Here is a 25,764-nt window from a genome sequence, read left to right as displayed (position 1 = left end):
GTTCTTTTCATTTTTTATTGGATTCAAGTCAGGTGATTGTCTGGACCATTCTGGCAGCTTTATTTTCTTTCTTTGAAACAAATACAGTGTTTCCTTGGCTTTGTGTTTGGGATCATTGTCTTGCTGAAATGTCCAACCTCATTTCATCTTCATCATCCTGGTAGATGGCAGCAGATTTTTATAAAAAATGTCTTGGTACATTTTTCCATTCTCCTCAATGAAATGAAGTTTGACAGTACCGTATGCTGAAAAACAGCCCCACACCATTATGTTTCCACCTCCAAATTTCACTATTAGTATGGTGTTTTTTGGGGTGATGTGCATTGCCATTTGACCTCCAAACATGGTGTGTATTATAGCATCCAAAGAGTTCAATTTTGGTCTCATCTGACCAGACTATATTCTCCCAGTATTTCACAGGCTTGTATAAATGTTTTGCAACAAACTTTAAACAAGCTTTAACCACTTAAGCCCAGGACCATTTTGCTGGCTTAAGACCAGAGCACTTTGTGCGATTCGGCACTGCAATGTTTTAACTGACAATTGTGTGGTCGTGCAACGTGGCTCCCAAACAAAATGTACGTCCTTTTTTTCCCACAAATAGAGCTTTCTTTTGGTGGTATTTGGTCACCTCTGAGGTTTTTATTTTTTGTGCTATAAACAAAAAAAGAGCAACAATTTTGAAAAAAAAAATGCATTATTTTTTACTTTTTGCTATAATAAATATCCCCAAAAATATATAAAAAAACATTTTTTTTCCTCAGTTTAGGCCGATGCATATTCTTCTACATATTTTTGGGAAAAAAAATCGCAATAAGCGATTATTGATTGGTTGGTGCAAAAGTTATAGCGTTTACAAAATAGGGTATCGTTTTATGGCATTTTTATTAATTTTTTTGTTACTAGTAATGACGGCGATCAGCGATTTTTGTTGTTTATTGTGACTGCGACATTATGGCGGACACATCGGACATTTTTGGGACCATTGTCATTTATACAGCAATCAGTGCTATACAAATGCACTGATTCCTGTGTAAATGACACTGGCAGTGAAGGGGTTAACCAGGAGGTGGCAGTGTAGGGGTTAAGTGTGTCCTAGGGGCGTGTTTATAACTGTGGGGGGTTTGGCTGTGATTTACAGAACACTGATCTCTGCTCAAATCACAGGGAGCAGAGATCAGTGTCACTTGTTGCTAGGCAGAACAAGAAGATGCTGTTTACATTGGCATCTCCCCGTTCTCCCTCCCATGAGACAATCGCGAGTATCCCCGCGGTGATCGAGTCCGCAGGACCCGTAGTCGGACTCACGGGGGTCCCGACCGCCATGAGCGCATAATGGCATGGGGCAATTTTAAATGGATGTACCTGTATGCCAATTTGCCTACCCGTGCTATTCTGCCGACATACATCATCGTGCGCCGGTCAGGAAGCGGTTAACATGCTTTTTCCTTCGCAAGGGAGTCTTGTGTAGTGAGCGTGTATACAGGCCATGGAGGTTGAGTGCATTACTTATTGTTTTCTTTGAAACAATTATGCTTGCTAATTTACAGGTCTTTCTCAAGCTCTCCACAAGTGGTCCTTGGCTCTTGGACAACTCTTCTGATAATTATTTTCACTCCTCTGTCAGAGATCTTGTGAGGAGCACCTGGTCGTGGCCAGTTTATGGATAAATTATGTTCTTTCCACTACCGGATTATGGCTCCAACAGTGCTCACTGGAACATTCAGATGTTTAGAAATCCTTCTGTAACCAATGTCATCAGTATATTTTACAACAATAAGGTTGCAAAGGTCTTGAAAGCTCTTTGCTCTTACCTATCATGAGATGTTTCTTGTGTGACACCTTGGTAATGAAACACCTTTTTATAGGCCATCAGTTGAGACTGAACCAGCTGATATGATATTAATTTGCACTGACAAAAGGCAGGATTTGCTTATAATTACTGATAGATTTAAGCTGGTGTCTTGGCTTCCCATGCCTTTTAGCACCTCTCTTTCTTCATGTGTTCAATACTTTTACCCTGTGTCATTCCATTTTATTTTGGTTTCTTTGTATGTATAGGTTGTTACCGACATGTGGTGAAAATTTCATATCAATAGCAATTTTAGAAATATATTTACCTATAAAATTCAATATTTATTTTACCTTCTGTAGATTTTAACTTCCATCACTACTGCAACACTCCTGGTGCCCCCCCCCCCCCCCCCGATGATTGATGTGCTACAGCTGTGACATTGTCTGACTGTACCCAGACTGGAAGACTGGTTGGAAGCTGGGGTCCAATGAATTAATGAAAGATAAATCGGTTGCAAGACCAGAATGTTGACTGAAATTTTGGATTCCTCCATGGATCAACAACTCTGAACAGAGAGATGGTCCAGAACCTTGCTCCTTCCCATCCAGCTGACAATATTCCATTGAAAGGGAAATTAGAACAACTCCCTGGTTCAACAATTCCTGAATGGCTGATAAAATGTTTGACATTGCTGAGACACTAAAAGACAGGGGCAAAACTCTAAATTGTACCCTCCCTGTTGCACCTAAGTGTCAGCTAAGTGAGCCTCCCAGATCTCTGTGAAGGCCATAAAATAACCATCAGAGGTAAACTTATCTGCAGGTTTTATAATTCTTGGATTACCATGAGTGTCTAAAAGTCCTGGAAGCCAAAGCAGTGGAAAAAGACCTGTAGGTCCAGGAACTGAAACCTGACCTGGAAAAATGAAAGGAACATTTTGATGCAGCATATGAAGGTATCAGCCTGCTCAGTAGATACATATGTTTGTGTGAGTACTCTCAGTCCTATCACCTTTTTAATGTTAACTATCAAGGAGCTGAAAAGACAGTTTCCCACAAAGGGTAGTATAGGAAGCCCTTCTTAAACTGTTACCCAGCCAACCGACATTTAAACCAGATTACTCTGTGAATCTGAACCAAAGACAGGGATGACCAATATAGAACACAATTCGCACATAAAATAAGAAGCTATGGTCATTTGGTCAACGCAATCAATAAGGTGAGGACTAACATCAACCGCCACTTGATCCTCGTTTAGCCATTTAGATCAGCTAGCCAAAGATTGGGAAGTAAAAACGGTGTCTAGCAAAGCTTGAAGAGCAAATCCCACTAATAAATGGATGTATTGAAAAAGTGCATCCAACTTTTTGTCAGTAAATTCTTAAATAGCATCTTCAATAGTAATGACCAGAGGTTTGATAAGGCAAGACACTAGAGAGTCAACCTTAGGAAGATGTGGAATATTATATAACAAAAGGGATAGAGTGGAAATGTTTAGGGGCAAGGAATTGCTTATCCAGGATTTTCAATCCTTATAAATAAAAAGCCTCTGCAGCACATTCAGGTTCTTGAGAACCAAGGCTGGACACCATGGTAGGCGAAATAACAGAGAAATCCTCTAACTTGAAAATGAAATACACTGGTGAGGTCTAAATATGTTCAGAACAAACAAAATGGTTTCGTTATTTAACCACTTAACAACCGGCCCATAGTCGAATGATGGCTACAGGGCGGTTGTTTAACTCTGAGAGGCCGTCATATGACGTCCTCCCAGAATCCTGCTCTCGCGCGCCCCCTGGGGCGTGCACTCGAGAGCATCCGTGAACCCCGGGTCCACAGGACCCGGCGCATCACGGATTACGGTAATCATCGCGGCCGTTTACCACGTGAACGCTCCGTCAAATGACGGAGTGATCACTTGTAAACAAACCGGCGTCATGTTATGACGCCGGTTCCTCTCTCCGCCTCTCCGTACCAATCGGTACAGTGGAGGGAGAAGAGATCGGTGTCAGCAGCGCTGTGGGCTGCATCTGCAGTGCCCACATCGCTACTCACCGAAATCTAACCCCTCAATTCCCTGCCAATACTCTGCAATACCCTGCAATGCCAGCCAATACCCTGCCGTATCCGCCAATACTCTGCAGTACCCGCCAATACTCTGCAGTACAATTCCAGCCAATACTCTGCAATACCCTGCCATAAATTGCCATACCTGAAGATAACCAGCCATACCCGTAGATATCCAGCCATACTCTGAGATACCCTGCAATACCCAGCCATACTCAGCCATACTCAGTGATATCCTGCAATACCCAGCCATAGACATTCCCCCCCCCCCGCGCCGCCCTCCGGTGCTTCTACCGACTCACCAATACGATCAAAGCCAGAATCTTTTTTTATTTTATTTTTTTTTTTTATTTCAGGCTTCCCAGCTTAGAGGTGAGATGTGGGGTCTTATTGACCCCATATCTCACTGTAAAGAGGACCTGTCATGCCATATTCCTATTACAAGGGATGTTTACATTCCTTGTAATAGGAATAAAAGTGATCAAAAACTTTATTTTTGGGGAAAAAAATGTCAAACTAAAATAAAGTAAAATTAAAAAAAAAAAAAAAAAATTTATTGTTCAAGCGCCCCTGTTCCCATGTGCTTGCATGCAGAAGTGAACGCTTACATAAGTCCCGCTCCAAATATGAAAACGGTGTTCAAACCACACATGTGAGGTATCGCTGCGAACGTTAGAGCGAGAGCAATAATTCTAGCCCTAGACCTCCTCTAACTCAAAACATGCAACCAGTAAACAAAATTTAAAGCGTCGCCTATGGGGATTTTTAAGTAGAAATGTTTGGCGCCATTCCATGAGCGTGTGCGATTTTGAAGAGCGACATGTTAGGTATCTATTTACTCGGGTAACTTCATCTTTTACATTATGCAAAAATTGGGCTAACTTTACTGTTTTTTTTTTTTTTAAGCACAAAATAAAGCATTCGAAAAATTGCTGCGCAAATACCGTGCGAGATAAAAAGTTGCAACGACCACCATTGTATTCTCTAGGGTCTTTGCTAAAAAAACATATATAATGTTTTGGGGTTCTATGTAATTGTCTAGCAACTAAATTATGATTTTTACATGTAGGAGAGAAATGTCAGAATTGGCCTGGGTGCTCCAGAAAGCCTGATGGTGCTCCCTGCATGTTGGGCCTCTGTATGTGGCCACACTGTGTAAAAGTCTCACACATGTGGTATTGCCATACTCGGGAGTAATAGCAGAATGTGTTTTGGGGTGTAATTTGTGGTATGCATATGCTGTGTGTGAGAAATAAACTGATATGACAATTTTGTAAAAAAAAAAAAGTAAAAAAAATCTTGATTTTGCAAAGAATTGTGGGAAAAAATGACAACTAAAAAACTCATCATGCCTCTTACTAAATACCTTGGAATGTCTTCTTTCCAAAAAGGGGTCATTTGGGGGGTATTTGTACTTTTCCGGCATGTTACGGTCTCAAGAATTGAAATAGGCCGTCAGTACTTCAGGTGTGATCAATTTTCAGATATTGGCACCATAGCTTGTGGACTCTCTAACTTTCACAAAGACCAAATAATATCCACCAATTTGTACTTATTTTTACCAAAGATATGTAGTAGTATAAATTTTGGCCAAAATTTATGAAGAAAAATGACTAATCTGCTAAATTTTATAACAGAAACGACGACAGAATTTTCTGCTTTTCTTTTATAGCACAAAAAATAAAAAACGAGCGGTTATTAAATACCACCAAAAGAAAGCTCTATTTGTGTGAAAAAAAAGCCCAAAAATTTCATATGGGTACAGTGTTGCATGACTGAGTAATTGTCATTCAAAATGTGAGAGCACCGAAAGCTGAAAATTGGTCTGGTTATTAAGGGTGTTTAAGTGCCCAGTGGTCAAGTGGTTAAATAATTTATTTTTGTTAAAATTCATGCCGATTCAAAGTCAGCATTCAAATCAGCATTCTAAGTGATAGTTTACACTTGCTTCGGATACGCTTTGCTAAAGCTCTTTGAACGCCAGTCAAAGCCCTATCACTAAATAAAATGGTTAGCTTACAGTCCTGTTTATACCAGCTTTTGCTTGGTGCTTCAATGAGGCTTCATGGGACTTCAGTGAGGCTTTGGTAGGGCTTCAAGCAAGCTTTGCCATAGACTTCTATGGAGGCTTTGAGGATGCTCTGAAGCACCACTAAAGCTACATGGGGTATAATTTTTGAAGCGATGCAAAGCAAAGCAAAAGCAGATGTGAACAGGACTGTAAGTTAATCATTTTATTTAGCAACAGGAGCTTTGACTAGCGTTCAGAGAGCTTTACCAAAGCCTGTCCAAAGCCTTGTTGAAGCCGAAGCAAGTGTAAATGAACCCTAATTCAAATTTATTCTATTCGAAATTTGAATTTCGGAAAACGGTTATATTTTTTCTATTTTGATCTATTCTATTGTTTTTTTCTATTCAATTTTTTTATTCTATTCTCTTATTTACTATTGTAATCTATTTTATTTGTATTCAAATTCATTCAATTTGAAATTCAAATTTTTAAAAGATGGTTATATTCCATTCTATTGTTTTTCTATTCTATTCAAATTTTGGAAGATGGCTAAATTCTATTTTTTTATTCTATTGAGTTCTATTCTATTGCTTTTTATTATATTTTATTCTAATCTGTCTATACAAATTCGAATCAGCAATGAAATTCAAATCTATTCTATTCTAAATTTGAATTTCAGAAAAGATGGTTATATATTTCATTCTATTTTTTTTCTATCCTATGCTTATTTTTAATTCCATTCTTTTTATATTATATTACAATTTCTTCTATTCAAAAATTGAATTTAGGAAGATGGTTATATTCTATTTTATTTTATTGAATTCTATCCTATTGTTTTTCTATTCTATTCTAAGCTAATCAATTTTATTATATTAGAATTTTGGAAAACAGTTATATTCTTATTATTTTACTCTAATCTACTGTTTTTTCTATTCTATTCTTGTATTTTTTATTCTATTCAAATTTATTCTTTTCAAAATTTGATTTCAGAAGACAGTTATTTTCTTTTTATTTTACTCTATTCTATAGTTTTTTATGTTCCTTTATTGTTATATTTGAATTTTGAAAGACAGTTATAGTCTATTTTTTTTAACTATTAAAAAAATCAGAAGACGGTTATGTTCTTATTATTTTACTCTATTCTATTCAAATGTATTCTTTTCTAAATTTGAATTTTGGAAGATGGTTACATTCTTTATATCTTAATCTAGTCTATAGTTTTTTCTATTCTTTTATTTTCTATTCTAATTTTATTAAAATGTATTCTATTTGAAATTTAGGAAGACGGTTATATTCTATTTTGTTCTATTCTAATCAAGTCTATTGTTTTTTTTTCTCTTCTATTATTTTCTATTCTATTCAAAATTCAAATTTTGGAAGATTGTTTTGGTCTATTTTATTCTATTATATGCTATTCTTTTATATTCAAACATATTATATTCAAAATTAGAATTTCAGAAGATTATTATTATTATACAGGATGTATATAACGCCAACAGTTTGCACAGCGCTTTACAATGCGGAAGACAGTACAATTACAACACAATTCAATACAGGAGGAGCCAGAGGGCCCTGCGTGTTAGAGCTTACAATCTAGAAGGGAGAGTCAATTGGAACAAAGGATAGTAGCTGTGGGGGATGATCAGATGACAAAACGAAAATACAGTTGTTAGGTGTGGGTAGGATAGGCTTCTCTGAAGAGGAGGGTTTTCAGGGATCGTCTAAAAGCCAATAGAGTAGGAGACAGACGGACAGATTGGGGTAAGGAATTCCCTAAGCTTGGAGAGGCGATGAGAGAGCTAGAGAGTAGGTGGTCTTGAGAAGAATGAAGAGAATGATTAGGTTGGTATTTTGAAACTAGGTCAGTGATGTAGCTGGGGGCAAAGTTGTGGATGGCTTTGCAGGCGGTAGTTAGTATTTTGAATTGAATTTGTTGGGAATGTGGAAGCCAGTGCAGGGATTGACAGAGAGGAGTAGCAGAGACAGAGCGGTTGGTTGGTAAGGTGGATGAGTCTGGCAGCAGCATTCAGGATGGATTGAAGGGGGATGTAGAGGTGAGCTAATGAGGAGGGAGTTGCAGTAATCAAGGTGAGATATGATGATATAAGATGTTTTAATATTATAATATTATATATTATATATTTTATAATTCTATTCTTGTTTTTTCTATGCAATTATTTTCTATTCTATTCTAATCTATTCAAAATTAAAATTTCTAAACTATTCTATTCAAATTTAAATTTATTCTATTTGAAATTCAAATTCCAGGAGACCATTATATTCTTTATTACTCTATTTATTTTATTGTCTTTTCGATTCTATTCTTTTTTTTATTCTATTTAAAAAGTATTCTATTCAAAATTCCAATTTCAGGAGACGTTATATTCTATTTTAGTCTATTGTTTTTTTCTATTCTATTCCTTTAATGTCTATTTAATTTTATTATATTCTTTTATTTTATATTATATTTTATTGTTTTTTTTTGTCTATTCTTTTCTATTCTCATCTATTTTATTTGAATTTCGGAAGTTTATTTTTTTCTTTTGAATTCTATTCTATTCTATTTTATTCTAGGCTATTCTCTTCTATTCAAATTTATTCTATTAGAAATTTGAATTTCAAAATAAGGTTATATTCTATTTTACTCTATTCTATTTTTTTGTTCTATTTTCTTCTTTTATTTTCTGTTCTAATCTATTCTATTCAAATGTATTCTATTCAAAATTCTAATTTTGGAAGTCAGTTATATTTTTTCTATTTTAATCAATTTTTTTCTATTCTATTCTCTTTTATAGTCTATTCTCGATTCTTCTGTTCTAAACTATTCTATTGAATTTCAGAAGACAGTTTTATTCCATTCCATTCTTTTCTATTCCATTCTTTTATTTTCTATTCTATTTTTTTCTATTCTAATTTTAATTTATTCTATTTGAAATTAACATTTTGGGCGGGGCGTGGTTATATTTTATTTTATTCTATTCTATTGTTCTATTTTCTATTCTATTCTTTTCCATGCTAACCTATTCTATTCAAAATCATTCTATTCAAAATCCCATTCTGCTGAGGTGCAAGAACCGCAGGGCTCTTGCATGGAGCAGAGAGCCAGTACTAGTGGCACTCATCCTTCTGGTGAACTGGCAAGCACCAGCAGACTAGTACATCCTGGTCATAGACAAACCAGCACTGCAGTATCATGTGGCGAGTTCCATAAGTGCAGTTCAAGCTGGTGCAATGGCTAGCAAAAGTAGTGTCCTGTAGCCACCAAGAAGACAAAGACAGGCCCGTCATGCCCCTTCCTGCTGCATTTGCCAATACTAACGGGAGCCAACCACTTGTGCAGCGCCCGTACTTCCCCCATTCACTGGCAAACCCAGGATTCAAGTTGATTTTAAGTCACTTGATTTTTATTCACCATTTTTCACCGAAGATCTCTATAGATCTATTGTGGACCAAAGCAATTTGTATGCTGGTCAATTCAACTCCTCTAATCCCCATTCAACCCTTGCCAGAGAATGGAAACCTATTACAGTTTCTGAATTTAAGACCTTTCTGGACCTATCCCTCCTGATGGGCATAACTATAAAGAGTGAGTTGCGGTCATATTGGTCAACTGACCCAATTCATTGTATGGTTGTATTCTCTGCTTCCATGGCCAGGATGCGATACAAGCAGATCCTGCGATTCATGCATCTCAATGATAATGAACTCTGTCCTCGGCACAGTTGTGCGCAATTTTAACCACTTCCTGCCTGCCTGCCATCATATGACATCCTAGACTTTGTGCGGGTATATCTGAATGATGCCTGCAGCTACAGGCATCAGTCAGATATTGACTTTTTCAGCCGGCGATTCCTTACACCATAGCGGCTTGATTGTTCTTACGGGCGGCGAGAGGGGACATCCTCCCTCCTGCTACCCTTTGGTGCTTCTACCGACTCACCGCTTCCATCGGTGAGTCGGAGACAGGATTCGCCAGCCCCTGATGTTTACCATGGAGATTTCCGGCGGACCAGATGGTCGCCAGAGTCTCTATGATCTTTCAGAGGCGCACTGTTATGACATCATGCCAGCCTCTGCATTCAAACAAACGACGTTGCCTTGTCTGGGAAGCAGAGATCGTTTTTTGTTTTCTTTTATTTCAGGCTTCCCAGCCTAGAGGTTAGATGTGGGGTCTTATTGACCCCATATCTCACTTTAAAGAGGACCGATCCTGCCATTTCCTTTCACAAGGGATGCTTACACATACTGTATGATTAAAAAGAATTTTTTTTTAAAGAGTGTCAAAAAAAAAAAAAAAAGTAAAATTAATAATAAAAAGAAAGAAAGAAAATTAAAGCGCCCATGTGCTCGCATGCAGAAGCGAATGCATACGTAAGTCATATGAGAACCATGTTCAAACCACACATGTGAGGTATCATCACAAACGTTAGAGTTAGAGCAATAATTCTAGCCCTAGACCTCCTCTCGTACTTAAAACATGTAACCAGTAACATTTTTAAAGCATCACCTGCGCAAATACCGTGCAAGATAAATAGTTGCAACGACTGACCTTTGTATTCTGTAGCGTCTTTGCTAAGAAAAAATATAAATAATGTTTGGGGGTTCTATGGAATTTTCTAGCAAAAACATTCTGATTTGTACATGTAGGAGAGGAATGTCAGAATTGGCCTTGGTGGAAAGTGGTTAAAGTATGTCATGTCTCGTATCTATGTACTCGGCATAAGATCATCTTTTATATTTAACCAAACATTTGGGCAATATAGTGTGTTTTAGTGCATTCAAATTCAAAAAAAAGTTTTTTTTCCCCCAAAAAAATTGTATTTGAAAAATTGCTGCGCAAATACTGTGTGAAATAAGAATTTGCAACGCCCACCATTTTAATCTGTAGGGCATTTGCTTTAAAAATATATATATAATGTTTGGGGGCTTCAAAGTAATTTTCTAGCAATTTTCTTTTTTTTTTTCATGTAAGCAAAGCGTGAAAGGGCTTTGTCTTCAAGTGGTTAGAAAAGTGGGTGGCATAAGCTTCTAATGTTGTACATAAAATACCAGGACAGAACCCCCCCCCCCCTCCCCAATTGACCCCTTTTTGGAAAGTGGACATCCAAAGCTATTTACTGATAGGCATGTTGAGTCCATGGAATATTTTATATTTTGCCGCAAGTTTCTTTTTCTTTTCTTTTTTTTTTTTTTTAACACAAAGTTGTCACTAAATGATATTTTGCTCACACATGACATGGGTATATGTGGAATTAGACCCCAAAATACATTCTGCTGCTTCTCCTGGGTATGGGGATACCACACGTGTGGGACTTTTTGGGAGCCTAGCCTCGTACAGGACCCCAAAAACAAATCTCGCCTTCAGGATCTCTGACGTAAAATTATGATTTCACTCCTCACTACCTATTTGCGGAGGCCCTGAAATGTTAAGATAGCACAACCCTGTACTCATAAGATGCAGCAGAATGTATTTTGGAGTGTAATTTCACATTTACCCATGGCATGTTTGAGCAATATATAATTTAGTGTAATTTGGCTGAGAAAATATAAAATATTCCATGGACTCAACGTGCCTCTCAGCAAATAGCTTGAGGTGTTTACTTACCAAAATGGGGTCTTTTGGGGGGGTGGGGGGGGGTGTTTGTGCTATCTGGGCATTTCATGGCTTCTGAAACTGTGAAAATGTATGCCCTTATAAAGCCTGAAAGCGGTGATTGGTTTTTGGGGTCCTGTATGCAGCAAGAATGCCAAAAAAGTCCCACACATTTGGTATCCCCATACTCAGGAGAAGCACCAGAATGTAACTTGGGGTGCAATTCCATATATACCCATGGCATGTGTGAGCAATATATAATTTCAGTGACAACTTTGTGTACATTTTTTTTTGTTGTCATTTTTCAATCACTTGTGACAAAAAAATAAAATATTCAATGTGCAAGTAAATGTATTAGTCTTCTGGAACTTTTGTTTGAATATCAGAGATGTGCTGTGAATTGTAAGTCTTTACCGTTTCTGCCTGACTCAGTTTTAAGAGTCCAGTGGGTCCTATAGAATGGCTACCTGAAACATACAAGTACCATATTTCAGCAAATTCCTTGGGGTGTCTACTTTACAAAATGGGGTCATTTTGGGGGGGGGGGGTTGTACTGCCCTGCCGCTATAGCACCTCAAGAAATGAGATAGGCAGTCAAACTAAAAGCTGTGTAAATACCAGAAAATGTACCCAAGTTTATAAATGCTATAACTTTTGCACAAACCAATAAATATATGCTTATTGATTTTTTTTTTTACCGAGACATGCGGTTGAATTTTGGCCTAAATGTATGACTAATATTGAGATTATTGTATTTTTTTTATAACACAAAGTAAAAAATATCACTTACCTGTTTAAGCCCTTGTACACACGGTCGGACATTCCGATGGAAAATGTCAGATCGGACCATGTTGTCGGATAATCCGACCTTGTGTGGGTTCCATCTGACTTTTTCCGTCTGAATGTCCGACCAACAAAGTTTGAGCGCTGGATATAAAATTTTCTGACAACATGATCCGATCGGACTTTGTCCGATCGTTTATAGAGACTTCTGATTGAACAAAGTGCCACGCATGCTCAGATCAAATTAGAAGACCAAAGCTATTGGCTACTAGCCTGAACGTAGTCCCGTCGTAATGAATGAACGTCATCCCGTTCCGAACGATCGGATTTTCTAACAACTTTGTCCGACCGTGTGTATGCAACACCAGTTTCGGACAAAATCCATTTTGTGGTCGGAATGTCCGACCATGTGTACAAGGGCTAACAGCCACTCGGACTTACGACCAGTTCTCCCCACCTGAATGACGCGCTATACATCATTGTATAGTACAGAATTTGTTTGTGTTCTGTACTAATGCAAATGAAAACAAAGTTTTTGAGCTGGAGTTGTGTGTTTAGACCTTTTTTCACAATACAGTACAGTAGTTAAGAATGCTTAAAATATGTATTACTTGTGACTCCTCGTTTAACGACCAATTAATTTAACAAACTGGTCGTTGGAACAGAACCTGGTCGTTTAGCAAGGAGTACCTGTAACAAGCAATTTGTCAGAATTTTGAATGATAACGAAACAAACTGCACAATTCTGGTGAGGCTGCTGCCTTTTCAAGGGAAGGGAGAAACAGTGTCTAATAATGTGTCCCCAGGAAGATTTCCTGCAGTCTCAGAAACATTAGATATCTAATGTAATGATATCATATTCTACTGGGTAATGAGATGGCAGGCTTTTGAGCCTTACCAGTAGGAGGAGCTAGAAGATTATCTAATGAAGACATCAATTCTTTTTAAAGCAAGGGAAAATCATCCTTAGTAAGATAAGGATAGGGATAGGGATGAATGCCCAGAGAAAAAAGAAAGCAAATTGTAGACAGTGGCAGGAACATAAAGTGATCATGCCAAACTTCTGTCTGTGTTGCAGGTACTGTTTTTTTTTTTTTATTTTTTTTTAGTAAGGGGAGCAGCCAGCCATGTCTGTTATACAGCCACTGCAGCTGTTGCCCCAAACACTTGCGAAGTATGGGAAGGGAAGCACATTTTTTTCATACTGTGCCACACACTATAGAAACTCTAACAGAGCGAGGAAGGAGGCAGCCTTATGCAGAATAAACTAGTGCACCATTCTTGGAGTCCCAGCCACGGATCCTGCATTTGGAACATGGTAAGGATTACAGAAAGCATTTTGGGCAAACACTGCTGTCAAGTAACACACAATGCACAGCCCATTCTAAAAATATAGAGGAGCGTTGTCCAGTCCTCCAGTTGTCTAAAAACAGTGCCCATGCTAAACAGAGACAAATTTTTTTTTTCTCTGCAGATTTATTATGAGACACCTATAGCTTCAATCTAAGCCACAACCACAGGTAACAGAACATACTTCTAAATGGAGAATTCAGGGACAAGATCAGCAAAGCTGCTGCAGCCCTGGTGTTGACACTCAGCATACAATCTCCAGAAAAAAAACTGGCCTAACCTAATTGGAAAAATGTGCACTTGTTGGCTAGCTGGAGAGACTTTCAGTCCAGATAAATTACATAGTGGATCTACCAGTGCTCACTGGTTGGCTGTGGAGACTTCCAGAATTGTATGCATTTGGGAGTCAATGGTCGAGAAGGATCTGGATGTTCTGGTAAATCATAGACTTAAGAATACTAGCAATGCCAAGCTGCAGTTTCTAAGGTAAGAAAAACTTTCTTGTAATAAAAGAGGATAGATAGACATAATTTTGTCCTCATACAAAGCTTCAGTAAGACCTCATCTGGAACATGTAGATACATTTTGGACATCAATTAACAAAAAAGATATTGGGAAACAGAATAGAAAAACACATATGTGTGAGCTGCTAGTGCCGCGCACCCCCAAACATTTCTATAATGGAAAAGTTCCCTCATGGGGTTTTTTAGCAGCCAAGAAATTATTCAAAGGCCATTAATTAAAGCTCTTTATTGTATCAGAAAGCAATTTGACAGTTACATGGTAGTTGTAAAAAATTGAACTCTGAAAATGACAAAACCATCAATCATGATGGAACTACACATTGTATGAATTCTTAATAAAATTGCATTTTACTGCAAAAATGGGTCTTCCAAATAAAATCCCTATGCGTTTTCGACCCTTCTAATTGAGAAGCAGCGGTTTTCTCCCATTTTTTATCCCGATTGGTGTAAACTTCATCAGCACCACTAGAGGTGATCATTGCCGGACGTTATACGACATTGCGCGCATGCGCGGTTGCTGTGACGTGTGCCATCGCAACATCACGGAAATTATGGAAGTTTCCAGGGCAGAGACTTTTGGGATGCCGAGGAGACCGCCAGGATGGCAGTCGGAACAGACAGATGGTTTTGGAGGGGGGGGGGGGGGGTTGAGAGACAGCCACCTAACTCAATTAGAAAATCAAGGAAGTATATATATGTTAACAGCTCTTGTGGATCCTGGAGTGATCCCAGTGAGCTGCTGACACACTGATACGTTGAAAACAAGTAAGTCTTTGGGATAGAGAATGTAATGCCACTTTGAATTTAAAACGTCTTTTAAAGTTACTAATATTTGAATCCTCACTTCAAGCCCCTAATATAGATACAGATTTTTGGAAGCTATCCACGTTCCTCCATCTGCACTGTTACTTTATCATTCCAACTGTGTGTCATATATGTATGCTCATAACACAAAGTATTGTCAGCACTTATTTATTATCCTTATTATTAGTTTTCAACCATTCTGTTCTTAAGGTTCAGTTCAAAATTATTCATAACATAGCACCTTTTAATTTCAATTCATTGTATTTCACACACATTAATTTAATTCAATGTTTTTTCAATATTTTCACATTTCAAATCACAATGGCACTTATATGAGCTTTCATTGTTGCCATAAATATATAATTAAATCTTTTTACAATTGTACATATTAATGATAACCAATGATTTAAATATCCAATCATTGGTCATTTACTGTAGCAATATCCCAAATATTTTTTAATATTTTCTTTATTTTTGAATTTAATGCAAAAATAGTAAGCCTATTATGATACACTACAGGTGCCTGCTCTCTCCCCTCCTCATCTCCTCTTCTGGGGGTCCAAACAAATGGTCTCTTGTAAGTTCTTTGAGGGCAGGGCCCATGCCAGGGGTGGTGGAGACAACACACTAATGTTTTCAGGATCGCTGAAATTAGCTTTTAAAGAAATCTCTGGCTATAGGACATGTTTTCTTCTCTTCCATCGTCTTGATGGGTAAATATACATTTTTGTTGTATGATATTGGCAAACAAATCAAGTGATTATTAAAATGTAAAACACTTCCTTTTTTCTCTGCATAGAATAAAATACCCCCCTGAATACCACACTTAGAAGTGTCAAAACGCATTGGAGTTTTATGTGGAAAACCAATTTTTGCAGTAAAATGCAATTGATTAAGATTTCATACAATATGCAGTTCCATCATGATTGATGGTTTTGTCATTTTCATGTGAATGCCAGAGCTCAGTTTTTTACAACTCCCATGTAACTGTCAAATTGCTTTAAGTTATTGGGAAACTATAGAAGTTGCAGAGAAGAACAACCAAACTGATAAAGAGGCATTCAGAACCTCAGCTATGAGGAAAGATCAGCTGATCTAAATGTATTCTCACTCAAGAAGAGAATATGATCACTATGTAAATACATAAGTGGTCCATATAGTGACCATGGATTAGACTTAACTTACTTTAAGGTTACTACAAAAGGACAAGATTCTTTACATCTGGAGGAAAATAGATTTACAAGATAAGTGTGGACAAAGCTTTTGGTCACACTTCTCTTCTGAGTCACAGGAATGCACCTACTTGTGCTCCCCTGTGACCCAGAATCAGCAGATAACAGGCTAAGGGCCGATGCTGCAGCAGGGATGTGAGTATGACTAAAAAAAAATATGTATCTTACACTTCTCCTTTAACCTCCACATATGGAAAGTCTTCTTATAGTAAGAGCTCTGAAAACATAGTATAGATTCCCTCAGAAACTATCTCTTGCCAGCTCAGCAGATTGCTTTAAAGAAAGAGATGGATGAATTATTAAATGTACAATATACATTATCTCACAAAAGTGAGTAGACCCCTCACAATTTTGTGAATATTTTATTATACCTTTTCATATGACAACACTGAAGAAATGACACTTTGCTACAATGTAAAGTAGTGAGTGTACAGCTTGCATAAGTGTAAATTTGCTCTCCCCTCAAAATAACTAAACAAACAGCCATTCATGTCTAAACCGCTGGCAATAAAAGTGAGTACACCCCTGTGAAAATGTCCAAATTGGCTCAATTAGCCATTTTGCCTCCCCGCTATCATGTGACTCGAGTGTTACAAGGTCTCAGGTGTGACTGGGGAACAGGTGTGTTAAATTTGGTGTTGTCGCTCTCACTCTCTCATACTGGTCACTTGAAGTTCAACATGGCACCTCACGGCAAATAACTGAGGATCTGAAAAAAAGAATTGTAGCTCTACATAAAGATGGCCTATGCTATAAGAAGATTGCCAAGACCCTGAAACTGAGCTGCAGCATGGTGGCCAAGACCATACAGCAGTTTAACAGGACAGGTTCTACTCAGAACAGGCCTCGCCATTGTCAACCAAAGAAGGTGAGTGCTCAGCATATCCAGAGGCTGTCTTTGGGAAATAGACGTATGAGTACTGCCAGCATTGCTGCAGAGGTTGAAGGGGTCAGCCTGTCAGTGCTCAGACCATACGCCGCAGAGTGCATCAAATTGGTCTGCAAAGCTGTCGTCCCAGAAGGAAGCCTCTTTTAAAGATGATGCACAAGAAAGCCCTCAAACAGTTTGCTGAAGACAGGCAGACCAAGGACATGGATTACTGGAACCATGTCCTGTGGTCTAATGAGTCCAAGAGAAACTTATTTGGTTCAGATATCAAGCGTGTGTGGCGGCAACCACGTGAGGAGCAAGTGTGTCTTGCCTACAGTCAAGCTTGGTGGTGGGAGTGTCATGGTCTGTGGCTGCACGAGTGCTGCCGGCACTGGGGAGCTACAGTTCATTGAGGGAACCATGAATGCCAACATGTTCTGTGACATACTGAAGCAGAGCATGATCCCCTCCCTTCGTTGACTGGGCTTCAAGGCAGTATTCCAACATTAAAACAACCCCAAACACACCTCCAAGACGACCATGGTCTTGCTAAAGAAGCTGAAGGTAAAGGTGATGGACTGACCAAGCACGTTTCCAGATCCAAACCCTATTGAGCATCTGTGGGGCATCCTCAAACAGAAGGTGGAGGAGCGCAAGGTCTCTAACATCCACCAGCTCCGTGATGTCATCAAGGAGGAGTGGAAGAGGGCTCCAGTGGCAACCTGTGAAGCTCTGGGGAACTCAATGCCCAAGATGGTTAAGGCAGTGCTGGAAAATAATGGTGGCCACAAAAAATATTGACACTTTGGGCCCAATTTGGGCATTTTCACTTAGGGGTGTACTCGCTTTTATTGCCAGCGGTTTAGACATTAATGGCTGTGTGTGGAGTTATTTTGAGGGGACAGCAAATTTACACTGTTATACAAGATGTACACTCACTACTTTACATTGTAGCAAAGTGTCATTTCTTCAGTGTTGTCACATGAAAAGATATAATAAAATATTTAAAAAAATGCGAGGAGTGTACACACTTTTGTGAGATACTGTATAACTAGATATTAACATTTATAGGAAATAACATCAGTGACTGTTGATCCAGGGAACATCAAATTACCTTAGAGTGGTCGGGAAGCAAATTGGACCATGCTTTAGAGAGGTGTTTTAGGTTTTCCTTTGGTTTAATTGTGACTATAGGATTCTGTACATGGACATTTTCTACATATTTATTTTCTATACTGGCTAAACAAGATGGACTTGTGTTTTTCAACCTATGTAACTATAACATCAGACATGTATCTACCAGCAGCAATAATATAAATTATTCCAATTCAGCAAAAGACAACTGGCAAGGTGAGAGGTGAAAGAGGTTATAACCTTAAAAGGTATTAACCTTCACTGTGCCAAGTGTCCATTTCTCCTGTAGGTGGCTGTTTGGCTTAATACCATCAAGCTGTGCCTCTCAATAGGTGATAGAAAGAATATAATGCAGCACAAACCTGTAATGCATGCACACTTCCCCAGATTTCTTCCTTTTAATATCACTGCAAGTACAGAACTATACCTGTTCCATAAGAGGAGAACGCAGGAAGGGCTGACAACTTTGCTTGGTACTTCAGGGCAACAGGCAGAGTCATCTGCTCAAACAGAAAATTAGGAGCTCACTGGATTTCTGGTACATCAACAGGTATTTTTCAGTACTTGTGTTTTTAGAGGGAACTAAACGTGAAAATGTCCCTGTATTCCTGAGATATGTTGTATGATTTCTTTTCATTTTGCCTAGGCACTTCAAATTCAATTTTGCAGGATTTTATTATTGTCAATCTCCCTAATGTAACCTTGCAATACCCATAATCCCTCTCTACTCCTGACAAATGTTTACAGCAAATGGGCAGCGAGATAGTGTTAGTTTTAATTGCAGTACATTATCTTGAAACATAATCAATGCAAACCTGAAGTGACATTTATAGCTATTCAGCATATAATGCTGTCACACAAGGGAGGTCTTGTGCACTACTCCTTGCAGTAATAGCCAAGGTCAGTTCCAAGTCTGTGGTCAACAATGCAAATGGAATGTTTTTTATTTATATTTGTAGAACAGTTTTATTTAGCTAATGACATGTGCTTTACAACACAGCAGTTTTCTATTTATATACTATTTGAAAGCAGTGTGAAAAAGGGCAAAATGATGTCTCTATTTTAAAAAAAATTCTTTCCTTTTCCAAAAAAAACAAATACAGTATACTGCATCATCTACACTACCATCATTTACCAGCTAGGCCTTACATTGGTTATTACTATCCTCTACAACTTTCTTCAGAATCTCTTATGTGTAATCTCTTGGCCCCCACACTTTTCTCCTCACCAGAAGAACTGGAAGCACATTCATTTCCAGTGTCTCGATCACTATCGCCTTCTTTGGCCTCTGCCAAGCCAGAGGTGGAAGCACCAGAGCTGGAAGTAGCATTGGTTGGATTTTTCCTTCGACGTCTTCCCAAGCACTTCAATCTTGGGTTGTTCAATACAGCATACTCTTTGGCACCCTCCTAAAAGGTTGAAAGTTGAAGATTAATCAAATCTATATAATAATAATGTACCCAGTGGACAATCAGCATCACATCCCCGAGTAAAGATACACAACAAGAAACGAAATATTGGGACTTTACAGGTCCTGAAACCTCCTCCTAGAATGATGAATCTTACGTGATATCACAATTAAATTTTTTTAAATGTATTATGCAGTCATTGATAACCATGGCAAAAAATATTTCACATATATGAGGAGATGCATAATCCGATGCGTTTCGCCTTGTAGGCTTCTTCCGGGTATTCTTTGGAGGGGAATGGATGTAGTAGAGTTGCAGTAAAAGAAACAAATGGATGGTGCATGCGTGGGACTTCCAATATGGCCGTGTGAGCCAGGGGCTCCTCACTGCCCGAGCCAACAAGCAATCCTAGCCCTGGATCCAGGGCAGCAGGACACCCACTGACAGTGAGAATAAACCGGGGAATGCCCCCACAGCCTTTCTATGCCAGGCAGCTCAGTCTGACGCGATCAGGGACCGCAATTCACAGCTGAGGGAAACCAGGCCTAATCCATGATGGTGGCTGCGTCTCAGCCATGAGACTCGCACACAGGGGGACAAGCGTAACTCAGGCAAGTCGTTGCCCGAGCCACGTTAGCCTACACACCCCAGGCAAACCCCAGCATCTCCCACAGTGTGACCCCATCACCTACATCCATAGAATCGCTCATAGAGCGGTCGATGGACAATTATCCCCTCTGGGTAATACCCCAGTACAACAGGATGCCAGTAACTTCCCAGGAAGCCCAGGCCCTGGTATACCACAGAATGCAGGAGACTTGTTTCTTACACTATCTGAGTTACTGGAAAGGGGCCTGACCCACACTGCCAACAAAATCACAAGTGACATCCGCTCTGATTTCCAAAACCTGGGATCCAGGATGGAAGCAATTGAACATAAGCTAGACATTACAGTGTCCAGGGCCAACCAGAACACTGACCACATCCATGTCATCCAAGAGCAACTAGACGTGGCCCTGAACAGGATAGACGACCTTGAAAATTGGTCGAGGAGGTACAATTTCAGGGTCCGAGGTATCCCAGAATCGAACACAGATATCGCCAAAGCAGTCCAGGACCTCATTAAATCCCTCATTCCTGCAATAACCCCACACAAACTGGAGTTAGATAGAGCACATAGATCACTGGGACCCCTCAGAAAAGACGGATCACTAAAAGATGTGGTAGTGAAACCTCACTACTGCAGCGTGAAAGAGGAGATTATGAAAATCTCACGATAACAATCCAGCATCACCTTTCAAGGACAAGAGATACAGATTTTCACTGATATTTCTCCCATGACCATTCAAAGACGCAGGGCCCTCAAACCACTGCTTCAGATTCTTTCACAGAAGGAAGTTAAATATTGGTGGGCCTTCCCCTTTGCTTTAAAAATCTCATACAAAGGCAAGACCTACTCCTTCGCCACCTTCCCAGAGGGAGAACAGGTGCTCCTCTCCCTGAAGTTCATCTCCCAAGACCTAACAATGGACAAATCAAATCTTCAAGCAGGATCCATCAAACGTCCTATGCCTACAAGTACAATTTCCCCCTCGTGGAAGACAAACAAAAGCAAACGGGTGAAGGAAACCATGCCGGATTGCACAAACTATCTTACTCTACTACCCAGGGAGCAACCCTGTTCGGCAAATTTAAATGGGTCCTCCTTCCTGACCTGGGAGACCCTCTGGATCTCCTTACAATTCCTTATCCACAGGAATGACTATTCACCTCCTAGGTTTAGACGCAGACACCCCCTCAACAAGGATATGGAACCTTGCCTAACAAGCAAATTACCTGGGATGCAACATCCCATGAATATAAAAGAACCAGACTGGACACACTTCAGTCGGTCTTAAGGACAGTTACCAGTATCTCAGGATCAAGAAGGGATGTACTTATACACATTTTTCCTGCTATAGAGGCCACTCATGGCACATTTATCTAAAATTCTGGGTTATGTGACACCTACACCCCAATCACAAAAAATGGCAGTAGTTCTGCTGCAGGAAACACACTTTCCAATATGATACACCCCTTCTTTTCTCCACGCTCACTACCCCCAATTGTTTTTAGCAAATGCCGAAGACAAGATGAAGGGTGTAGTGATCCATTTTTGCAAAAACATGAAAATGTGAAGCCATCCAGGTACACAAGGACCCTGAGGGTAGGTACATATTAGTGAAGGGATCGATAGAAAATCACTTGTATTCATTTATCTCTTACTACACTCCCAACAAAGGCCAGGATAATTGTTTTCTATCCATGTTCCAAACATTAGGGCCTCTATTGGAAGAAACGGCGATATATGGAGGAGACTCCAATATCGCGTTCGACCAAAGCCTTGACACATCTAAACCACCTTCAGCACAACTCACCCGACCCACGAAACTTGGCTCCAAAATGGCAAAATGAATTTATCAATTTATCATAACAAGGACTACACACATTTCTCATACCCTCACCAATCTTATTCCAGAATTTATCACATTTTTATCTCTTCAATACATATCCCTGCAGTAAACAAAGCCTACATCAAGGACACTGCCCTATCGGATCATTCTATGGTTAAACTCATATTACAGGGACAACTCACCAGACCTCCCCAACCACACTGGAGATTGACGGAAACTTTACTTAATGACCCAATCCAGGCTATAGTTCTTGATAAAACGTTGAAGGAATATCTCCTCCTGTACGACATGTACGAATCCCGGCTGAAACGTAAAGGGCGGCCCACAAAGCTATGATCCGAGGAAAGCTAATCCAAATAACTTCACAAATTAAGAAAGAAAGAGCCTCGGATGTAGAGAAACTGGAGAGAGACTTCTCCACTTTATGCAAACAGCACAAAAAAGACCCGACAAAGGTCCAAATCGCCAAGCTAGATGCTGACCGAATAGCTTTAAACCTTGCGCTCACAGTCAAAGCCGAGAGTTCCTTGCGTTGGAGTGGAGCGAGATTTTATCAACAAAAAGATAAAATGAGCAGGATGTTAGCTACTAAGCTTTCTGCCAAACCCCGTACCTTCACACTCCCCAAAATCAGACTACAGGATGGCTCAATGACCCTAAATCCCCAACGGATACTTCAATCATTTCAGGTTTTTTACTCTAAGCTATACCAAAAAGGCAATACGGCAGACAAACCCACTATAGACTCCTATCTAGAGAACCAATCTATACCCACCCTACAGAAAAAAAATCAAGTAAATCTTATAGAAGCCCCCTTCTCAACAGAAGAAACCTTAGAGGTGATCAAAAATTTAAAAGGAGGCTCGGCTCCTGGTCCTGACGGATTCCCCAATCTCTATTATAAATATCTCTATAAAACTTCTGCTGACACCCTAGCCCCTTGCCTAACAAAGTTTTTTAATTCCAAACAGAAAGGGGATCCCATGGATACCCACATTAATGCGGCTTTCATCTCGGTAATTCCCAAACTGGATAAAGACCCAGAACTAGTAGAAAATTACAGACCCATATCCCTTATTAACAATGATCTAAAAATACTAACTAAAACACTAGCTAACAGAATGAGTTCCTTTATCAATCAATACGTCCACAAGGACCAGGTGGGATTTATCACAGGAAGACAGGGCCCAGACCAGATAAGGTCGTCAATTGACCTCATCTCTATCCTTCAATCAGAATCTGACGGAGGCTCACTCAGGAGGATCTCCTATTATCTTTAGACCTGCAGAAGGCCTTTGATTCGCTCTCCTGGCCTTACCTGTTTTCGCCCAAAGACAATGGGGATTCGGTGAGAATTTTATGGGGATACGGAGATACCTCTACTCTGACCAGAAGCGAGAGAGACTACAGGGTTACTACTCCAGCCCCATCAAAATCGCCAGGGGAATCAGGCAGGGTTGTCCTTTGTACCCAATAATCTTCGCTTTAGTGATTGAAACTCTAGCCATAGTGATCAGATCACAACAAAAAAAGGTGTACAGTGCAGACAAACCACGCACAAGTGCGCACTCTTCGCGGACGACATTCTCCTATTTGTCTCCTCCCCAATAACCTCTCTACCCAACATAAGCAAGCTCCTGGAATCCTTTGGAAATATTTCAGGCCCTCAGGTTAAGATGAAAAAATCCCAAGCATTAAATATTTCATTGGACCCTACATTGGTCGATCAACTAACACCATTTAAGTGGAGCAACTCATCAATCTGTTACCTAGGGATAAATATTACTAATAAAATACAACAACTATACCAGGCAAACTTCCCCCCAGTGTATCGTAAATTGGAAAAAGACCTCCAAAACTTGGCATTACACAATATTTCATGGCTAGGCAAAATTCACTCCATCAAGATGACTCTGCTCCCTAGACTTCTCTACCTGTTTAGATCCCTCCCAATAAAAATTAGAAAACATCATCTAAAGTCTTTCCAGGGAAGGATAATCAAATTTATATGGGGAAGAAAAGGATACAGGTTAGCCAGACACATTCTTTTCAGCCCAAAAACATGAGGAGGACTAGGCCTTCCTGATCTTTTTAAATATTACCAATGTCAGACTTCCATTTACCAGACCGGTGAGTCTCCCTTATGCGTTCAACTCGGGGCCCCTGATAGAATAGACAGGAGGCATTGGAGTGTGGAGTGGTATGAGAGCCTGGTGTAGAGGGTCCAGGTGCTGAGAGGAGAGTGGCCTTCAAACAGCAGGTGAGTATGCAGGAACACAGGCAATCAGGTGCTGAGCAGGAACGGAGAAGGCAGGTCAGGGCACAGCGCGTAACCTCTCTGACAACCAAGCTGCTAGATTAGCCCAACTCTCAACGATTTATTTTAGATATGAGAAACCTGATTGGATCAGCATAGAGAGAGAGGCGGTCCCAACATTCACCCTAGACTACTTACTGTGGTGTCCCCGAAAGTCCAGGCCCCCTATAATGTCCCCTACGCTTTCCAATGCAATCAAATTATGGGATGACACAATGCACCTTCCTTCTCTGACATCTGCTACACGCCTACTAGCTCACATCTTCCACAACCCCCTCTTCAAGCCAGGTATGAACATCAAATCATTCCAATGGTGGCTGGATAAGGGGATGTACCGTATTGGATACTTTTCCACTTCGGGCCCAATCTTTCTAAAACTGTGTTGAAAAATTAGAATTCGGATACTTACAGATCTCGCACTTCCTGTCCTCTATATGTAAAAAAAAAAACACTCCCCCAGAGTTTATACACTATGAGCGCTGGTGTGGCCAGGCAATGGAGCGAAGAGTAGGTATATCTATCATATACATAATTATATAGTTAGTAATGCTGAATAAAGACACCAGTCCATCCAGTTCAACCTGAGTGTCTACAATTGTCCCTATCCCTGTAAATTGCACACTCACATCGGTCCCTACCCTCAAGGAGCCCACAATCCAAGGTCCCCATTCATATACTAGGGCCAATTTTGGACAGAAGCCAATTAACATACCTGCATGTCTTTGGAGTGTGGGAGGAAACCGGAGTACCTGGAGGAAACCCACGCAGGCACAGGGAGAACAAGCAAACTCCAGGCAGGTAGTGTCATGGTTGGGATTCGAACCAGCGACCCTTTTTACTGCTAGGCGAGAGTGCTACCCACTACACCACTGTGCCGCAGAACTGACTTCCAAATTCCCATACATGGAAGCATGGGAAAGAGACTTGCAGGAGACTTGGGACCTGGAGGAATGGCATAAACTGTGATCAAGAGCGTCTAAATGCTGAATAAAGACACCAGTCCATCCAGTTCAACCTGAGTGTATACAATTGTCCCTATCCCTGTACATTGAACACTCACATCGGTCCCTACCCTCAAGGAGCCCACAATCCAAGGTCCCCATACATATACTAGGGTCAATTTTGGACAGAAGCCAATTAACATACCTGCATGTCTTTGGAGTGTGGGAGGAAACCGGAGTACCCGGAGGAAACCCACGCAGGCACAGGGAGAACAGGCAAACTGCAGGCAGGTAGTGTCGTGGTTGGGATTCAAACCACTGTGCCGCAGAACCGACTTCCAAATTCCCATACATGGAAGCATGGGAAAGAGACTTGCAGGAGACCTGGGACCTGGAGGAATGGCATAAACTGTGATCAAGAGCGTCTAAAGGTATAATGAACATTTCCTTGATAGAAGAAAATCTGAAAGTGTTAACTAGA

General features: G+C 39.8%; 1 protein-coding gene across 2 annotated transcripts in view; it reads right to left on the bottom strand.

The window, feature by feature from the left end:
• The window catches only part of LOC143935487 (histone-lysine N-methyltransferase EZH1-like), a 598,044-nt gene that overhangs the window by 203,112 nt on the left and 369,168 nt on the right, over window positions 1-25,764 (bottom strand). For both annotated transcript variants that reach the window (XM_077459407.1, XM_077459408.1), the window contains exon 12: window positions 19,392-19,572. In XM_077459407.1, coding sequence (XP_077315533.1) covers window positions 19,392-19,572 — 181 coding nt within the window. The remainder of the gene's footprint in view (window positions 1-19,391; window positions 19,573-25,764) is intronic.

The sequence above is a fragment of the Lithobates pipiens genome, unplaced genomic scaffold (assembly GCF_037356315.1).
Source record: "Lithobates pipiens isolate NorthernLeopardFrog02 unplaced genomic scaffold, aLitPip1_a1.2 Scaffold_28, whole genome shotgun sequence".
Classification (NCBI taxonomy): domain Eukaryota; kingdom Metazoa; phylum Chordata; class Amphibia; order Anura; family Ranidae; genus Lithobates; species Lithobates pipiens.
The sequence above is the reverse complement of the archived record's forward strand: the minus strand, read 5'-3'. Positions and strand labels throughout refer to the sequence as shown.